At 48.2% G+C, this 15,157-nt stretch overlaps 1 protein-coding gene across 1 annotated transcript in view; it reads right to left on the bottom strand.

Moving 5' to 3' along the window:
* The window catches only part of myo1ha (myosin IHa), a 78,276-nt gene that overhangs the window by 688 nt on the left and 62,431 nt on the right, over window positions 1-15,157 (bottom strand). The window contains exons 28-31 of the mRNA XM_078552888.1: window positions 14,109-14,244; window positions 11,169-11,239; window positions 7,850-7,947; window positions 2,020-2,119 (exon numbers count right to left, since the gene is read on the bottom strand). Coding sequence (XP_078409014.1) covers window positions 2,020-2,119; window positions 7,850-7,947; window positions 11,169-11,239; window positions 14,109-14,244 — 405 coding nt within the window. The remainder of the gene's footprint in view (window positions 1-2,019; window positions 2,120-7,849; window positions 7,948-11,168; window positions 11,240-14,108; window positions 14,245-15,157) is intronic.

Genomic DNA, 15,157 nt, shown 5'->3' with positions numbered 1-15,157 from the left:
TGCTGTCTCTAAGTTATCAGGCAGCTTGTCCAATATCTGGTAATAAATGAGCAGAAGTTTTCTCTAACTAAGTATTGGGAAGATGGGAGTCATTGCCTTTGATTCCACCCACCACCCACAAACTCCATTCCCTAGCCGTCCTTCTCCTTGGTGACCGTCTGACGCTGAACCAGAATTTTTTGCAACTTTGGTGTCATATTTGACCACACGTCTGCAGCATCACTCAGGCCGCCTATTTCCACCTCTGTAACATTACTAGATTTTATCCTCGCCTCAGCTCATCTATTGCTGAAACCCACATCAGTGCCTTTGTTACCTCAAGACTCGACCATTCCAATATGCTCCTGGCTGGCATCCTACGTTCTGCCCTCTGGCAATTTTAAAATGATCAGCCTTGCCTTCAATTCCCTCTATGGTCTTGCCCCTCTATATCTCTGTAACTTTCCCTAGCCCTACGACCCTCCCAGATATAGGCGTCCTCCAATTCTGGCCTCTTGCGCAACTTCCAATTTTATTCACCTGACCTTTGGCAGCCATGCCTTCAGCTGCCTGGGCCCTAAAGCTCTAGAATTTTCTCCCTCAACATTTCTGCCTCTCTTCTTCTTTAAGACTCTCCTTAAAACTACCTCTCTGACCAAACTTGTGGTTATCTGTCCTAATGTATCCTGAGTTAGCTCGGTGTCATATTTTGTTTGATAACCATTCCTGTGAGATTCCTTTGGGGTAATTTACTATGGGAAAGGCTCCAAATAAATGTTCTTATATTCAAGACAGACGTTGATGGATTTTTGGACACTATGAGGAAAGTGCAGGAAGGCGGAGTTGAGGTAGAAGATCAGCTAAGATCTTATTGAATGGCAAAGCCAGCTGGAAGGGCCAAATGACCTACTCCTGCTCTGATTTCTTATGCCCTTATAAATACAGGTCACTGTTTTTGAAGATTGCAAGTGGAATGAATAAACAAGGGTAGCGGACAAATCAAAAGAGAAAGTGTTTGCTGCTGCAAGAAATCATGGTTCATCTGGACAGGTGTGTGCTCTTCTGGTCACCTAATCTGAAGAAGAACACACCTGTCCTACAGATGTAAGTAAGTGAGGTAATTCTGGGTAGGAAGAATCTAAATTGGGAGGAAACATGAAACATTAACTCTCTTTCTCCCTCTATAGATGCTGCTGGACCTGCTGAGTATTCACAGAACCCTCTTTCAGTTTTTATTTCAGGTTTCTAGCACCTGAAGTATTTTACATTTGTTAAGGACTCTGTTTGTAGAGTCATACAGCACAGAGGGAGGCCATTCAGCCCATTTGAAAAAGCTATCAAAGTTGTTCCACTCCCTCTCTCTTTTCCCATAGTTCCGTAAACTTCTCTTTTTCAAGTATATATTGTATTCCATTTTGAAAGTTCCCATTGAATCTCCTTCCTCCACCCTTTCCATTCCAGATCATAACAACATGATGTGTGTAAAATAAAATTCTCCTGATCTCCTCTCTGGTCTTTTGCTGTTTATCTTAAATGTTGTCCTTTGGTTAATGACCACACTCTCCCTATCCTGCCACTGGAAACTGTGGAATGCTCTCACTCAAAAAGTGATGACTGATAGGTGACCAATGTGATGTTTTCAAGGTTAGAAATGGACTGACACATTTGCTATAACTCGTGCATTTACTGTCTTGAAACATCTCACTGGCACTTATTGTTGACAGTTTAATTACAAAGACTGGACCAGGTTGATGACATTATACAGAGTCACCTAGTCTCCTTCTTGTATTATTTTCCTCTTCCCCTCCACTGCCACAGGAGCAGAGTAAATGATCTAAAATAAAAACACTGCTGGAAAAACTCAGCAAGTCTGGCTGGAGAGAGAAACAGGATTAAGCTTGGAGTCGAACACGGCTTCTTTGCAACTGAATAAATGACCTTGCTTGGTTCCTCCTTGTACTATGATTGGGAACTCACTCTCTCAACAATAAGATGTCAAACCGATCCTTTATACCAATAACGCTGATAGAAATTCCTTACCACCATCAGATGACCATTCTTGCCTTTGAAGACTTGTGATTCATGGCCTGAGGTGAAATCAACGACACCTTCCTTCCCGGGTTGAATTGTGAATTTCAAGCTGAAATGGAAACATTTTCATAGAGGGTGAGATATTAAAACTCCTTTGAATTAATAGAAATAAAGAATGGTAAATAATTTAGGAGACTGCAAAATATATAAATAATCTGCAGCACTTTCTCTGATCTTATTATAAAACTCTGTTATAATACTGTCTGTTACAGATTACTCCCCTCCCATGTTGATATAAGACTTTCAAGTTATAACGCACTCTCTGTTACATGTCACATTCTCATTATGAAGTTCTGTTACAATTCTACCTTTGTTACACAATCAGTGATAACACTGCCTCGCCCTCAGTATAAGGTTCTCAGTTATAACATTCTCTGTTACTTGCTCACTCCAACATAAGGCTCTAAGTTACAACACTCTCTGCTACTTGTCCCCCCACCATTATAAGATCCTTGGTTGTAACGGACTTTAATCGACATCATTACATTGTTAATATCATCGCTGCTGTCTGTCGTCAGGGACTCTTGTGAGCTCTATTAATTTCACGGCTCTATTACTTCATACGCTAGGCAAGTGGCACCAGCACTATTGGTAACTGCAGTGGTTCAACAAGAGCAATTACCATCACCTTCTCAGGGTAACTGGAGATGCCAACCTTGCCAGTGACGCCCACAACCTCGGACAGAATTTTTAAAAACATTGCCCCAGCTGTGGCCAGAATCTCTTTTTAGAGCGATCAGATTTAAAACTTCACCTTTCTGCTTTATTTAAAGTAAGTAATAAATGTAAATGAACTTAAGAAACACAAGATCTTTGTTGCCGATCCAGCAAACTGTTCAATAAGCTAAAGGACTGCCCTGAGTTCAATTTCAGTTTGTGCCGTGGTCACTGAAGTCAGCCAAGGCAGTCGTTGGGACATCGCCATTGGCCTGATGCTCCTGAGCTAGGACAGGGCAAACCAGCCAAGATTCTTCCTCCTGGCTGCTAGCACTGCTCTTGTGGAGAGGTACACGTATGGAGAGATTGGGTGATGTTAGGATTGCATCCCCGGGGCCCAACCGGCTGCTGTCTGAGGCTACACAGAGAAGTAGGCCATTCAGCCCCTCCAGCCTGTTCTGCCATTCAGTTAGATCGTGGCTGATCTCTATCTTAACTCCATCTACTCTCCTTGGCTCCATTACCCTTAATCCCCCTGCCTAACAAAAATCTATCAATCGCAATTTAGAAATTCTCACTTGACCCTCAGGCTGCAGAGCATTTTTTGAGGGAGGGAGAGTTCCAGATTCCCATTTCCCCTTGTGTGAAAAAGTGCTTTCTGACATTGGGTGGAATCGTCCGTGCCCGCTGGCATTGGGCGCGTTCACTGGCGTGAGCAGATAATATGACGAGAAGGCCAAAACTCGGGTTCACGACATCGTGAAACCAGTTTGCAGTTGTCTGCCCCGCACTTTGAGGGGAACTCGGAGGTGAGTACACAGTAACAGTGCGGAGCGCTCACCTGGGTCACCTGGTGAACTTCAAGGTTGAGGTGTGTTGTAGGAGGAATACAGCAGGATCATGGAGCCTGGTGAACTAGCTGTCTGCCTTGTGGCTTACAGGGAGCAAAGACAACTGAGGAGAGAGTGACTGAGGTGCCTGACTCTGCAGAGGGAGGAGCAGCACCCTCAGGAAAAAGGGGCAGCTGGGGCTCGTGCACACACTGCCAAAGAGCCACAGCGAGCTGTCGCTGGTCGGTGCCTAGTTAGACCCAGGGTCTATAGATGCTGCCTTTCATTACTGCAGATGACTGAGAACAAGTGTTGCCAAAGATGGCGCATGTCTAGGGAACTGGTCGGTCACATCTGCCAGCTATTGCAGGATTTGGCGCCACAGGGACATAGAGGGCATCCACTGCCCGTGGCCGCGAAAGTGACCACGGTGCTCAATTTCAACACTGATGGCTTCTTTCAGGGCTCCACAGGTGACCTCTGTGGGATATCACAAGCCTCCACCCACAAATGCAACCATGAGATCACAGATGCCACCTTTGCAAGGGTACACAACATTGTGCATTTTGCCTGGGACCAGGGCAGCCAGGATGCAAGTGCGATTGGATTTGCCCAGGTTTCCCACAGGTGCAGGGTGCCATTGACTGCACTTATGTGGCGCTCAGATCTCTGCCGCAACACACAGTCAACTATGTCAACCGCAAGAGATACCACATGCTGAATGTGCAACTGGTGTGCGACCACCACAAACGCATCCTGCAGGTCTGCTTGCAGTTTCCAGGGAGTGTGCATGACTCCTATAATCTCAATTGGTCACAGATCCCTGGAGTCTTCCAGGGTCCACAGAGGCTGCAGGGATGACTCCTCAGGGACAAGGGCTACCCACAGAGGATGTGGCTGATGATGCCCGTGTGGCAGCCTCAGACTGCAGCAGAGCGACGGTACAATGAGGCTCATGCTGCAGCTCACAATTTGGTGGAGCAGACCATTGGGATGCAGAAAATGAGGTTCCCGTGCCTGGATCAGTCTGGTGGAGACCTGCAATATAGTCCGCAGAGGGTGTCATGCATCATCATCCTCTGCTGTGCCCTTTACAACCTGGCGCTGCAACGGGGAGAGGAGCTGGCTGAGGAGGAGATGGAGGAGCTCAAGGTCTCCTCCGATGAGGACGCCGACGGGGATGAGGGTGAGGAGGTCCTCGAAGGCGATGATGACGGGGATGAGGTCCTCACACTGGCCAGACGAGGTGGGCGTGCTCAGGAGGCCCTCATAGCTGCTAGATTTGTGGAAGATGATGATGACAACACGCAGTGAGATGACACCATAGATCCTCAAGTTGCATCTACGAACGTTTGACTTCAGTCTGGTTTATGGCAGCGCATATACCCTCTGTGATAAGGCTCCTGTCATGGAGATGCAGTGGAAGCCGTAATAGTTGCTTGATTCCAGGAGGATGATGACGACATGCAGTGAGGACACTCCATAGATCTTCACAAAGCCTCTGAGAATGTCTGACTCCTGTCTGGCTGAGGGCAGCTCGCTTGCGTTCTGTGATCAGGGTCATATCATAGAGACGCAGCCATGAAACTTTAAAAGCATCTGGTGCTTTGTCCACCTTCAGCATCTGACCACTTCACTGGTCACAGATGCTGAAGAGATGGAGGCCAGCCCCACCTTAAAGGTGCAGAGAGCACACGGACAGAATGATGGAACTCTGTGATGCCTGCCCATTACATTCTGACAGCAATGACCAGCACCGCCGAGGTGCAGGCGTCAGTAATGTGTCCAGGGAGTATGAGGCCGGGCCATCACGTTGGTCTGAAGGCTGCACTGAGCACAGGGAAGAGGCCCTGGACTGAGACAACTGCCTTTATCTTGTGGAGAAAGGTTTCACATCTGAGTGACAAGAACACTGCCCATCAGAATAAGGAGCCATAGGCAGGGAGATATTCTTGGGAGTTTATTGACAATAGTGAACATTATGTACAAGTGATTAACACCCACGCCCAGGCTGTGCAACTTCTTCGTAACTTTCCTAACCCTGACGCTATGTCTTGGTGCTCCCCAGACATCCACAGCAGAGGTGGAGGCAGCCTGCTGACTGCAACACCCTGTCTGTGATGACCTTGGTGGGTGTCCTCTGGAGGGCCGAGGCCTGGAGGGCCCTGGCCTGCTTTCGGGGTCCTGCTGTGTGGCAGTGGCACCCTCCTCGGCCTGTGGAGCTGGAGCTGCTGGGGTCACAGGAAGAAGGGAGTCGGATGGGCTGGACACTCCCGGGGTCACCTGCAAGGGTGGCCCCAGGGTGTGCATCTGCTGATCCTCCTCCCTATGGGTGCCCTAGGGCCCCTGGCTGACTCCTTGAGGAGAGGGGGTAGCTTGAGTGAGATCGAGATGCCCTGCACCCCTCTCGCGTACACGCTGTTGGAAGCCAACTGTGGCATCAGCATGGAGTTTAGCCTGCACATCAGTGCAGGGGTGACGTCCTGGACTAAGGACTCCATGGCAGCCGCCATCCTACCAGTGTTGACCTCGATGCGTTGGCTGGTGCTACCAGCTCAGCCTGAAGGCGGACGGACTCTTCCAGCATACCTTCCAATCCAAGGAGTGCAGCAGACTTCCCTTCCCTGATGTTCCTGAGCTTGCCTTTGCAGCTCCAGCAACTGTGACATGACCGAGTCCAGAGGTTCATCATCTGACTTGGACTCAGCAAATTTCTGGCCTCCAGCAGCCCTCTGGGAGTCGGACCACCTGGGAAGTCCCTGCTGCCAATTGCAGTGGATTAGAGTGTGAAGTACCCACCAGATTGTGATCCCGAGGCTACTGTAAAGCTAGGTCCCACCGAGGTATGTGTCTCTGCGCTGGTGGAGAGTGTGGGTGAGCGCTGTGACGGGACTTCAAGGAGGGTTCCTCCAGACTCCTCTTCAGAGGTTTCTTCGGGGCTTGACCGGAAGCCCTGGGTCATGGACTCCGTCAGAGTCCCAGATGTGCCTGCGAAAGCAAGGGGAGATAATCAGGCAGTGGCCTGTGAAACAGGGACACATCACTCACAGCATGGTTGTCTGATGGATGTTGCACTGCTGGATCCTCACTTGGTAGAGCAGCGCCGACCTCACCGTCAGCACAGGACCGGTCCAGATCCTCGCCGGTCAGCTGGATGGCTCTGTTTTCAACTTCTGTCAGGACTTTGATTTCTGACATTCTGCCATCAGTCTGCGACCTCTCTCTCTCTCTCTCGTGTGCCAGCTTGTGCTGCATGCATAGAGATGGAGAAAGTGTAAGCAGGACGCTTGCCGGGTCAGATGATAGGTTTGCCTGGCCTGTGTGGGTGGTGAGTGTTCCCAGGAACGGGATGAGGACAATGAAGGTTTGTGTGAGAGTGAATGGTGATGTCCTTTCAGTGAGTGAGGGCCCTGTGGGTGTGTGATGGGTTTGTGAGTCTGTGAGTTGAGAGTGATGAGAAGAGTGACTTACCCTGGCAGAACGGAAGAGATCATTCATCCTCTTGCGGCACTGGGTGTCCTCTTTTGTAGGGTGTTGGCGCAGACCACTGCTGCCACTGTCTCCCGAGCTGGATTAGTGAGGTTGCTGCCCATCTTGCGGCCAGAGTGGGAGTAGAGGACACCATGGGCGAGCCTCCATTGGGTCCAAAAGGTGCTCGAGGGACCCGTCATTGAACCTGGGGGCTGCAGTCTTTTTGCCTTTCAGGGCCATGTCTTCCTTGTAGCAGTTGTGGGCTGGAAGATCTGAGAGGTGTGTGCGGCTGGACTTTAAATATGTCCAGCCCCGTGTGCTGAAGCGGCGAGGTGATGGCGTGGCGGGTGAATGAGAGCCCGCCCACCATGGAAATGGCCTGTTTCCCGGGAATGCATAATTAATGCGGCGGGTTTGGGACGATGCAGCGTGAAAAGCCACCATTGCAGCTGGCGGGTAAAACATCATTTTACCCACCCACTACTGCACTTAGTGCAAATCTGGGACGATTCCACCCATTATCTCTGAACGGCCCAGCTCTAACTTTAAGGTTATTCCCCCTTGTTGTGGACTCCCCCACCAGAGGAAATAATTACCCTTTATATATTCTATCAACTTTTTCAATTATCTTAAACACTTCAGTAGATCATTCTTTCAACTTCTTTACTCCAGGGAATACAAGCTGAGTCTATCCAACCTGTCCTCATGGTTTAACCCTTTTTGCCCAGGTGTCATTCTATGTCGGGTAAAAGCTGAGGACTGAAGTGTGTAATACATTTGTGTCCCTGTCATCCGGTGTAGGTTTCTTTTTTTTTACCTACCTGCCCTGAACGATTTTGAAGCTGTTTTGTTTGCTGGCCATTGTACAGAGCTTGGTCACTGTCTCAAACACATAGTCACACTGCAGAATAACATCGCCCTGCATACATGAGACAGACAGTCAGTCCAATACCTGGTGGAGGAGCCATCACCACCATCTTCACATGTGGCACAGAATTTTACTTTAAGTAACGTGTAGCACGGCGGTGACGTATTGTACAGCGCAGAGCAGAAAACATGGCCGGAATTTCACATGGTGAAATGTGGAGTGGTTTCATCTTAAAAGTCACGCACTAGCCAACCCCTCCACATGACCAGAAAGCCCTGAGCTGACTTAACGGCCACCAGGGTGTTAATTGGCTCAGGGCGAGACTTCCGCCCCCATCTGGGAGGAAGTCCTGCCTCCAAGAGCTGCTGGCCAATCAAACGACTGGCAGCTCTCCAGCCCCAGCAGCACCAGCGACAGCAGCCAGTCCCCAACAATGGTCATCACCGTATCGTTACAGTGCAAAAGGAGGCCATTGAGCCCATCATGTCTGCACCAGCTCTCCGAATAAGCTATGCACTTAGTGCCATTCTCTCAACTTCTCCCCATACGTTCTCTGGAGCCAGATAAGAAAGTGTGTGTGTGTGTATGTGGAGGGGGTGGGGTGGTGGGGGTGAGGGGGGGTGGGGCTTCACCAGAGCCTGTCTGGTAGGCCCTGACGAGGGAGTGTGGGGATTGCCATTGGGAGGGCAGAGGGGAACAGGGTGGGGGCGTACATTGAAAGGCCCTCCATTGGGCACAGGGTGCCCAAACAGGAGGGAATCCCAAGTACGCAACAAGACTGCCAGAGTTCACATGGCACTCTTGCCACATGGCATAGGCACCCCACCACTGATAAACTCCCAGTGGCGGCAGAAGGTTGCCCTTGTGTCCATTAATTAACCACTTAATGGCCTCAACTGGCCCAAGGGCGGGTGGGCTGCCCAACACCTCCCCTGCCACTGTAAAATACCAGCAGAGGTGGGTAGGCAATGGGCACGGCACCCCTGCCATGCCACACAATTTTATGCCCTCCTCCTGTAGCTGCCAGCCCGCTCCTGGGGCATTGAGGGGTGTAAAATTCCACGTTTGTAACTGTGATTCACTACATAGTTGAATTCCCTAATCTCTACACTGTTGGGATGGTGAAAGCCAGCCAGTTCCCTTTAATAAGGAAGAGAAGATGTTGGTTTAAGTCACATAGGAATAGTTAGACAAAAAAAAATCACCAAGACCCATCTTGTTTGCGTTCCACCATCCTGGTCTCCAACAACAGTGGAGTTGTTGTCCAATTAGAATGTTCAATCTCCATCAACTCATCAATAATAGGCCCAGATTTGTCATCTTATTAACTGGTTCAGAATGGCACAGGGTGATACCTAAAGTTATCCATCTCCTTGACCACAGCCAGGAAAGGTACATTTAGAAAGAAAATTTTAAAACACTACCCCCTAAGAAGTGGGAACATAGGAACAGGAATAGGCCATTTGGCCCTTCGAGCCTGTTCTGTCACAAAGTGAGATCAGGGTTGATTTGAGATCTAACTCCGTGTACCAACCTTGACCCCTATCCCTTAATAGCGTGGACTCAATGGGACAAATGGCCTCCCTTTGTGCCATAAATGACCCTGAGTTTTGGTGAACAAAAATCTATCAATCTCAGATAAATTAACAAATGATTTCGCACCAATTGCTGCTTGGGAAAGGGAGCTCCAAATTCTACCACCCTTTTTGGGTAGAAGTGTTTTCCAATTTCACTCCTTCGGTCTCCGTATTTAAGAAAGGACATAAATGCGTTGGAAGCAATTCAGAGAATGTTCACTCAGTTGATACCTGGGATGGAGGGGGTTATCTATATGAGGAAAGGTTGGACAGGCTGGGCCTGTATCCATTGGAGTTTAGAAGATTGAGAGGTGATCTTATTGAAACTTATGAGGCCCTGAGGGAGCTTGACAGGGTGGATGCTGAAAGGATGATTCCCCTTGTGGGAGAGACTAGAACGAGGGGACCAAGTTTAAAAATAAGGGGTCTACCTACTTAAGGTGAAGATGAATGAATTTTTTTTCTCTCAGAGGGTCATGACTCTTTGGAACTCTCTTCCACGGAGAGCGGGGTAGGCGGGGTCATTGAATATTTTTAAGGCAGAGGTAGATAGATTCTTGACTAACGAGGGAGTCAAAGGTTATTGGGGGTAGGCGGAATGTGGAGTTGAGGCCACAATCAGATCAGCCATGATCTTATTGAATGGTGCAGCAGGCTCGAGGGGCCGAATGGCCTACTCCTGCTCCTAATTCATATGTTTGTATGTTTGTTTGAAAGGTTGGGCTCTAATGTTTAGACTATGCCCCCTTCACATTCGAGACTCCCAACCAGCAGAAACAGCTTCTCTCTATCTGTTCCCGTTAATATCTTGAAAACTTTGGTCAAATCATCTGTAATGCTACATTAGCTTGAATATTTTAGAACAATTCCCTTAAATTCTGCCAGTGTTGGTATTAATTCTGCATTGAGGAAACATGTTAGGTTGAGACAAGGTGGCGGAATTGGTTTTAATTCCAGAATTCTCAGAAATCGGTTGCTCTTGAACCCATGGGGAGGCCACGGTGAATTTAACTTCTTGACTTCAGTGCCACAAGGCTTTACCACTTCCTGCCCATTCCAGGCGGGAAATCGTCAGGGAGCAACTTCAGGAATTGGGTGGCTCATGGATGCCCAACGGCACATGGCAGGATGTGGGGGAGGGTGTTTTTGGCCGGTGAGAGGGAATAGCAGTGGCAGTGGGAAGTGCGAGAGAGGTAAATCCCGGGCAATGGCAGCCTAAGCTTTCCTTGTGGATCCCAGGGGAGGCCCTGGAACATTAGGAACACGAGAAGCAATATAACAAAACTCCAAAGAACCTCGGACGTTGTTGATGTGTTATTGATCAAATTTATCAGGAATATCAAATTTCCTTTCATTATTGGTTGCTCGAGTGCTTTCTCTTTCCTTACCCCTTCATACGACAGACATTTTGCTTTCATTCACAAAATAACACGAGAACTCTATAGGGGGTCATTTTGATCTGTGTGGGATGGGGAAGATGGACAGTGAGAAACAGCCCAGGTATCAGATCAGCTGCTCATTATTCACCCTTCCCAAAGTTGCTTTCCATCGAATTCCATGGAAATCAAACCCAGGGCGGGATTCATAACAGGCAGCTCATCCAATTTTTGCCCATTTTACAATGTCAACACCGAGTCAAGATGGCCGCCCACATAAGTGCGAAGAAAATCAGGTAGCGAGGAGCTGAATCTTTACTTTCTGATTGTTGTTCTCACAGGGAACGTGGATGACGAAGACCCCATCACTCAGATTACTGACAGACACACCTAAAGGAGACAGAGAAACAGAACTTGTCAGCGGCATGAGATCAGTAATGTTCAATTCCCACAAAACACCTGGGCATGGTACCATAGAATCAATAGAATCATAGGATGGTTACACCACAGGAGGACATTTGGCCCGTTGTGTCTGTGCCAGCCCTCTGACGGGGCAATTCACCAAGCGCTACTCCTAGGCCATTCCCCGTAGTCCTGCAAATCTTTTTCTTTTCAGATCATGGATCCAATTCCCTTTTGAAAGCCTCAATGCCTCCACCAATCTCTCAATCAGTGCATTCCAGATCCTACCCCCTCACGGCGTGAAAAAAGTTTTCTTCAAGTCACCGTTGTTTCTTTTGCCAATTGCCTTTAATCTGTGCCCTCTGGCTCTCAATCCTTATACCAATGGAAACATCCTTATCTACTCCATCTAGATCCTTCATGATTTTAGATGCCTCTATCAACGTAATCCCCTTGTTTGAATAACCAAGGCCTAAATTTCTCACCGGGTGGAGTGGGAAAGGCGCGTTGCTATTTTTGTGGTGGGTTTTTTTGGCCAGCAAATCTCTATGACTCTTGGCTGTGGGAATGGGCACAATGGTGCTGGTGCCATGGTCAGATCAAAAGCAAATGGAAACAGGAAGAACTGCTGCCCTCCTCCTATTCGGTAAAACAGATTAAACCACAACCAAAAACACGTCCACAGTCGCTATGGACACATTGATTATTTTTTCAACATAGCCAAATAGAATCCCAGGGGCAAAAGGACATTCTTCTGAAATCCATTCCAACTCTTTTAAAAACAGAATGTTGTATTTATATAGTGCTTTTAACATACGTTTTTAATTAAACCGAGTCAATTTTTTTACATACATTTTATACATGCTTTTAATTTAAAAAGTTAAAGTAATTAAAAACATGTATAAAATCTATGCAAAAATATTGACTCGGTTGCTGAAAAACGCCCTGGCGACTCCATCAGTTAAACGACAGCTTGCATTTATATAGCACCTTTAACGTGGTTAAAAAGTCTCAAGTGGCTTCACAGGAGTGTTGTCAAAAAAGATATGACACTGAACCACATAAGGAGATATTATGACAGGTGACCAAAAGCTTGGTTAAAGAGGGAGGTTTTAAGGAGCTTCTTAAAGGAGGCAAGTGAAGCAGAGAGACTGAGAGGGTTAGGGAGGGAATTCCAGAGTTTAGGGCCCAGGCAGCTGAAGGCACGGCCGCCAGTAGTGGAGCGATTAAAATCAGGATTGCACAAGAGGTCGGAATTATAGGAGGGCGGAGATCTCGGAGGGTTGTAGGGCTGGAGTGGTTTACAGAGATATGATGGGGCGAGGCCATGGAGGGAGTTAGATTACTTTAACATTGAAGTAGCTTACTTTAAAATGCATTTTGATCCTAGCCAGTGCCATCAAACGGCAATGCCCAGCTTCCCCCATCCACCAAGGCACTACTGCCAACAAAACCTCCTGATGCTGAAATGTGAACAATTCAATGCTGCTGTGTATAACTGTGCACCAGAGTATGTCTCCAATATTAACATGTATAACTGTGCCAATGTGGCAACCCTTGATAACTGCTTTTCTTACTCAGGTGTGAGGACTTAGCTCCCTCTGTCGCTAGGCACTAAAGGGTAAATTTATACCGTCTAGCAATCCTGGTGTAGAGCTTCCTGTTGCTCTCGTGGACAGCCAGCGCAGACCTGATGGGCCAAGTGGCCTCCTTCTGTGCTGTAACCATTCTTTGATTCTATGCAATCGTGTTGCACCACCTACAAGATGCACTGCAGGAACTCACCAAGGCTCCTTTGACAGCACCTTCCAAACCCACGACCACTACCATCTAGAAGGAATAAGGGCAGCAGACACATGGGAACACCACTACCTGGAAGTTCCCCTCCAAGATTTTGAAATATATCGCCGTTCCTTCACTATCACTGGGTCAAAATCCTGGAACTCTCCCTAGCAGCACTGTGGGTGTACCTACACCACATGGACTGCAGCGGTTCAAGAAGGCAGCTCACCACCACCTTCTCAAGGGCAATTAAGGATTGGCAATAAATGCTGACCCAGCCAGCGAAGCCCACATCCCTTGAATGAATAAAGGAAACATTGGCAAGTTGTATAGACAAATCAGGAAACCTGATTTTGCAGCCTGCATGAATTTTTGTCCATTATTCTCAAGAGTCTTGAGTGTGATAGCATTTCTCCCTGCCTCTGCTTTCCTCTTTCCACTGCAGCCAACAAGAGCTCACAAGTGAAAGATCCAGAGGTTTTAATCACTGCAAATGTTTTGCATGTCGGAACGTAAAGGGAGCCCAACGGCAAAATGACTCTGTTTCTCTCTCCAGAGACGCTGCCAGACCTGCTGAGTTTTTCCAGCGCTTTCTGTTTTTATTTCAGGTCTCCAGCATCCGCAGTATTTTGCTTTTAATAACGAAATGACCCTGGCTGGAGGGATTGGGTATGCGGACGGGAGTGTGGCAGGGGACAGAGGGATAGTGTGGGGCGGGGTGGTGGGAATGCATGGGGGCTATGGAATGGTGGGGTGGGGTGTTATCGGAAGAAACCCCTATGGGTTGGGGGCTGGGGATGATTTGAGAGGGATGAAAGGAATGCATGGGTACGGCATGAGAGGGATGGCATGGGAAGAGTGGAATTGCATGCGATGGGGATTTAAAGGAGCACTGTGGCAATAAAGATACAAATTGCACCATAAATGTTCTACAGGCCTCTGCTAATTTTTAAGTAATATTTTCGCCATTTAGTCTGACTTAACACCTGGTGCAATTGAAGCACCATGAATTGGGCTCCATAGTTACTATATCCCCACTGAAAGTTTAATGATAGCAGTGACCAGAGCCTATTACCTTTGAGGGTCGCATATTCGATTTTCTGTTTGATTTTGTCCTCTTCAACGATGTAGGCTTTTGCCTGCATCAGGAGCAGCTGCCTTGGCCTCGGTTTGAAACCGTTTCTGTTGTATTTAATGACGGGAACACCGTACTGAAAACAAATTAGCACAAACATCGTCAAACACTCGCAATCGTAATTCAAAGACCTTTCCTGTAACCCCTGCATTTCGCTGCCTTTGCCCACAAGGTGGAGCAATGATAACCTGGGAACAGTGCCAGCTCGGCAATATTTTCCTAAACAGGAAAGAAGGTCAACCTGGGGAATCTCCCCGTCTGGAACAGTTGGTGAATGACCTGCCCAATGTGGAACAGTGGGTGCCAATGGGTCTGTGTTCTTGCTGCACCGTCCGTCAGTACCCGGCCTGCCCCAGCAAAGACGATGATCCTCCCAGCAAACCAAATTCAACAAGGCTGCACTTGAAGGATCCCAGTACCACAGAACCAGAAACTGCCAGCAATAGGAAATTCTGTGGCCCCCATACCATTGGACCTGCACTTTGCGTCCTGTAACTCAGTGTTGAGGGACCATCTGCAGCCAAGAGACACCTAGCCAGGATCCTTCCTCAACATCACGCCGCCAGTGTGATCTGCATCATGCCATATAAATACTGTGGCTGCAAGAGCAGGTCGGAGGCTAGGAATCCAAGGGTGAGGAACACACCTCCTGACTCCCCAAAGCCTGTCCACCATCTACAAGGCGCAAGTCAGGAGTGTGATGGAATACTCTCCACTTGCTTGGATGAGTGCAGCTCCCACAACACTCAAGGAGCTTGACACCATCCAGAACAAAGCAGCCCACTTGACTGGAACCCCATTCACAAACATTCACTCCCACCACCCCCACCGCGTACAGTGCGTACCATGTACCAGATGCACTGCAGGAACTCACCAAACCTCCTTCGACAGCACCTTCCAAACCCACGACTGCTACCATCTAGAAGGACAAGGGCAGCAGACACATGGGAACACCACCACCTGGAATTTCCTCTCCAAGTCACTCACCA

Source organism: Cetorhinus maximus, chromosome 12 (genome assembly GCF_964194155.1).
Source record: "Cetorhinus maximus chromosome 12, sCetMax3.hap1.1, whole genome shotgun sequence".
Lineage (NCBI taxonomy): Eukaryota > Metazoa > Chordata > Chondrichthyes > Lamniformes > Cetorhinidae > Cetorhinus > Cetorhinus maximus.
This window is presented reverse-complemented; position numbering and strand designations above follow the sequence as displayed.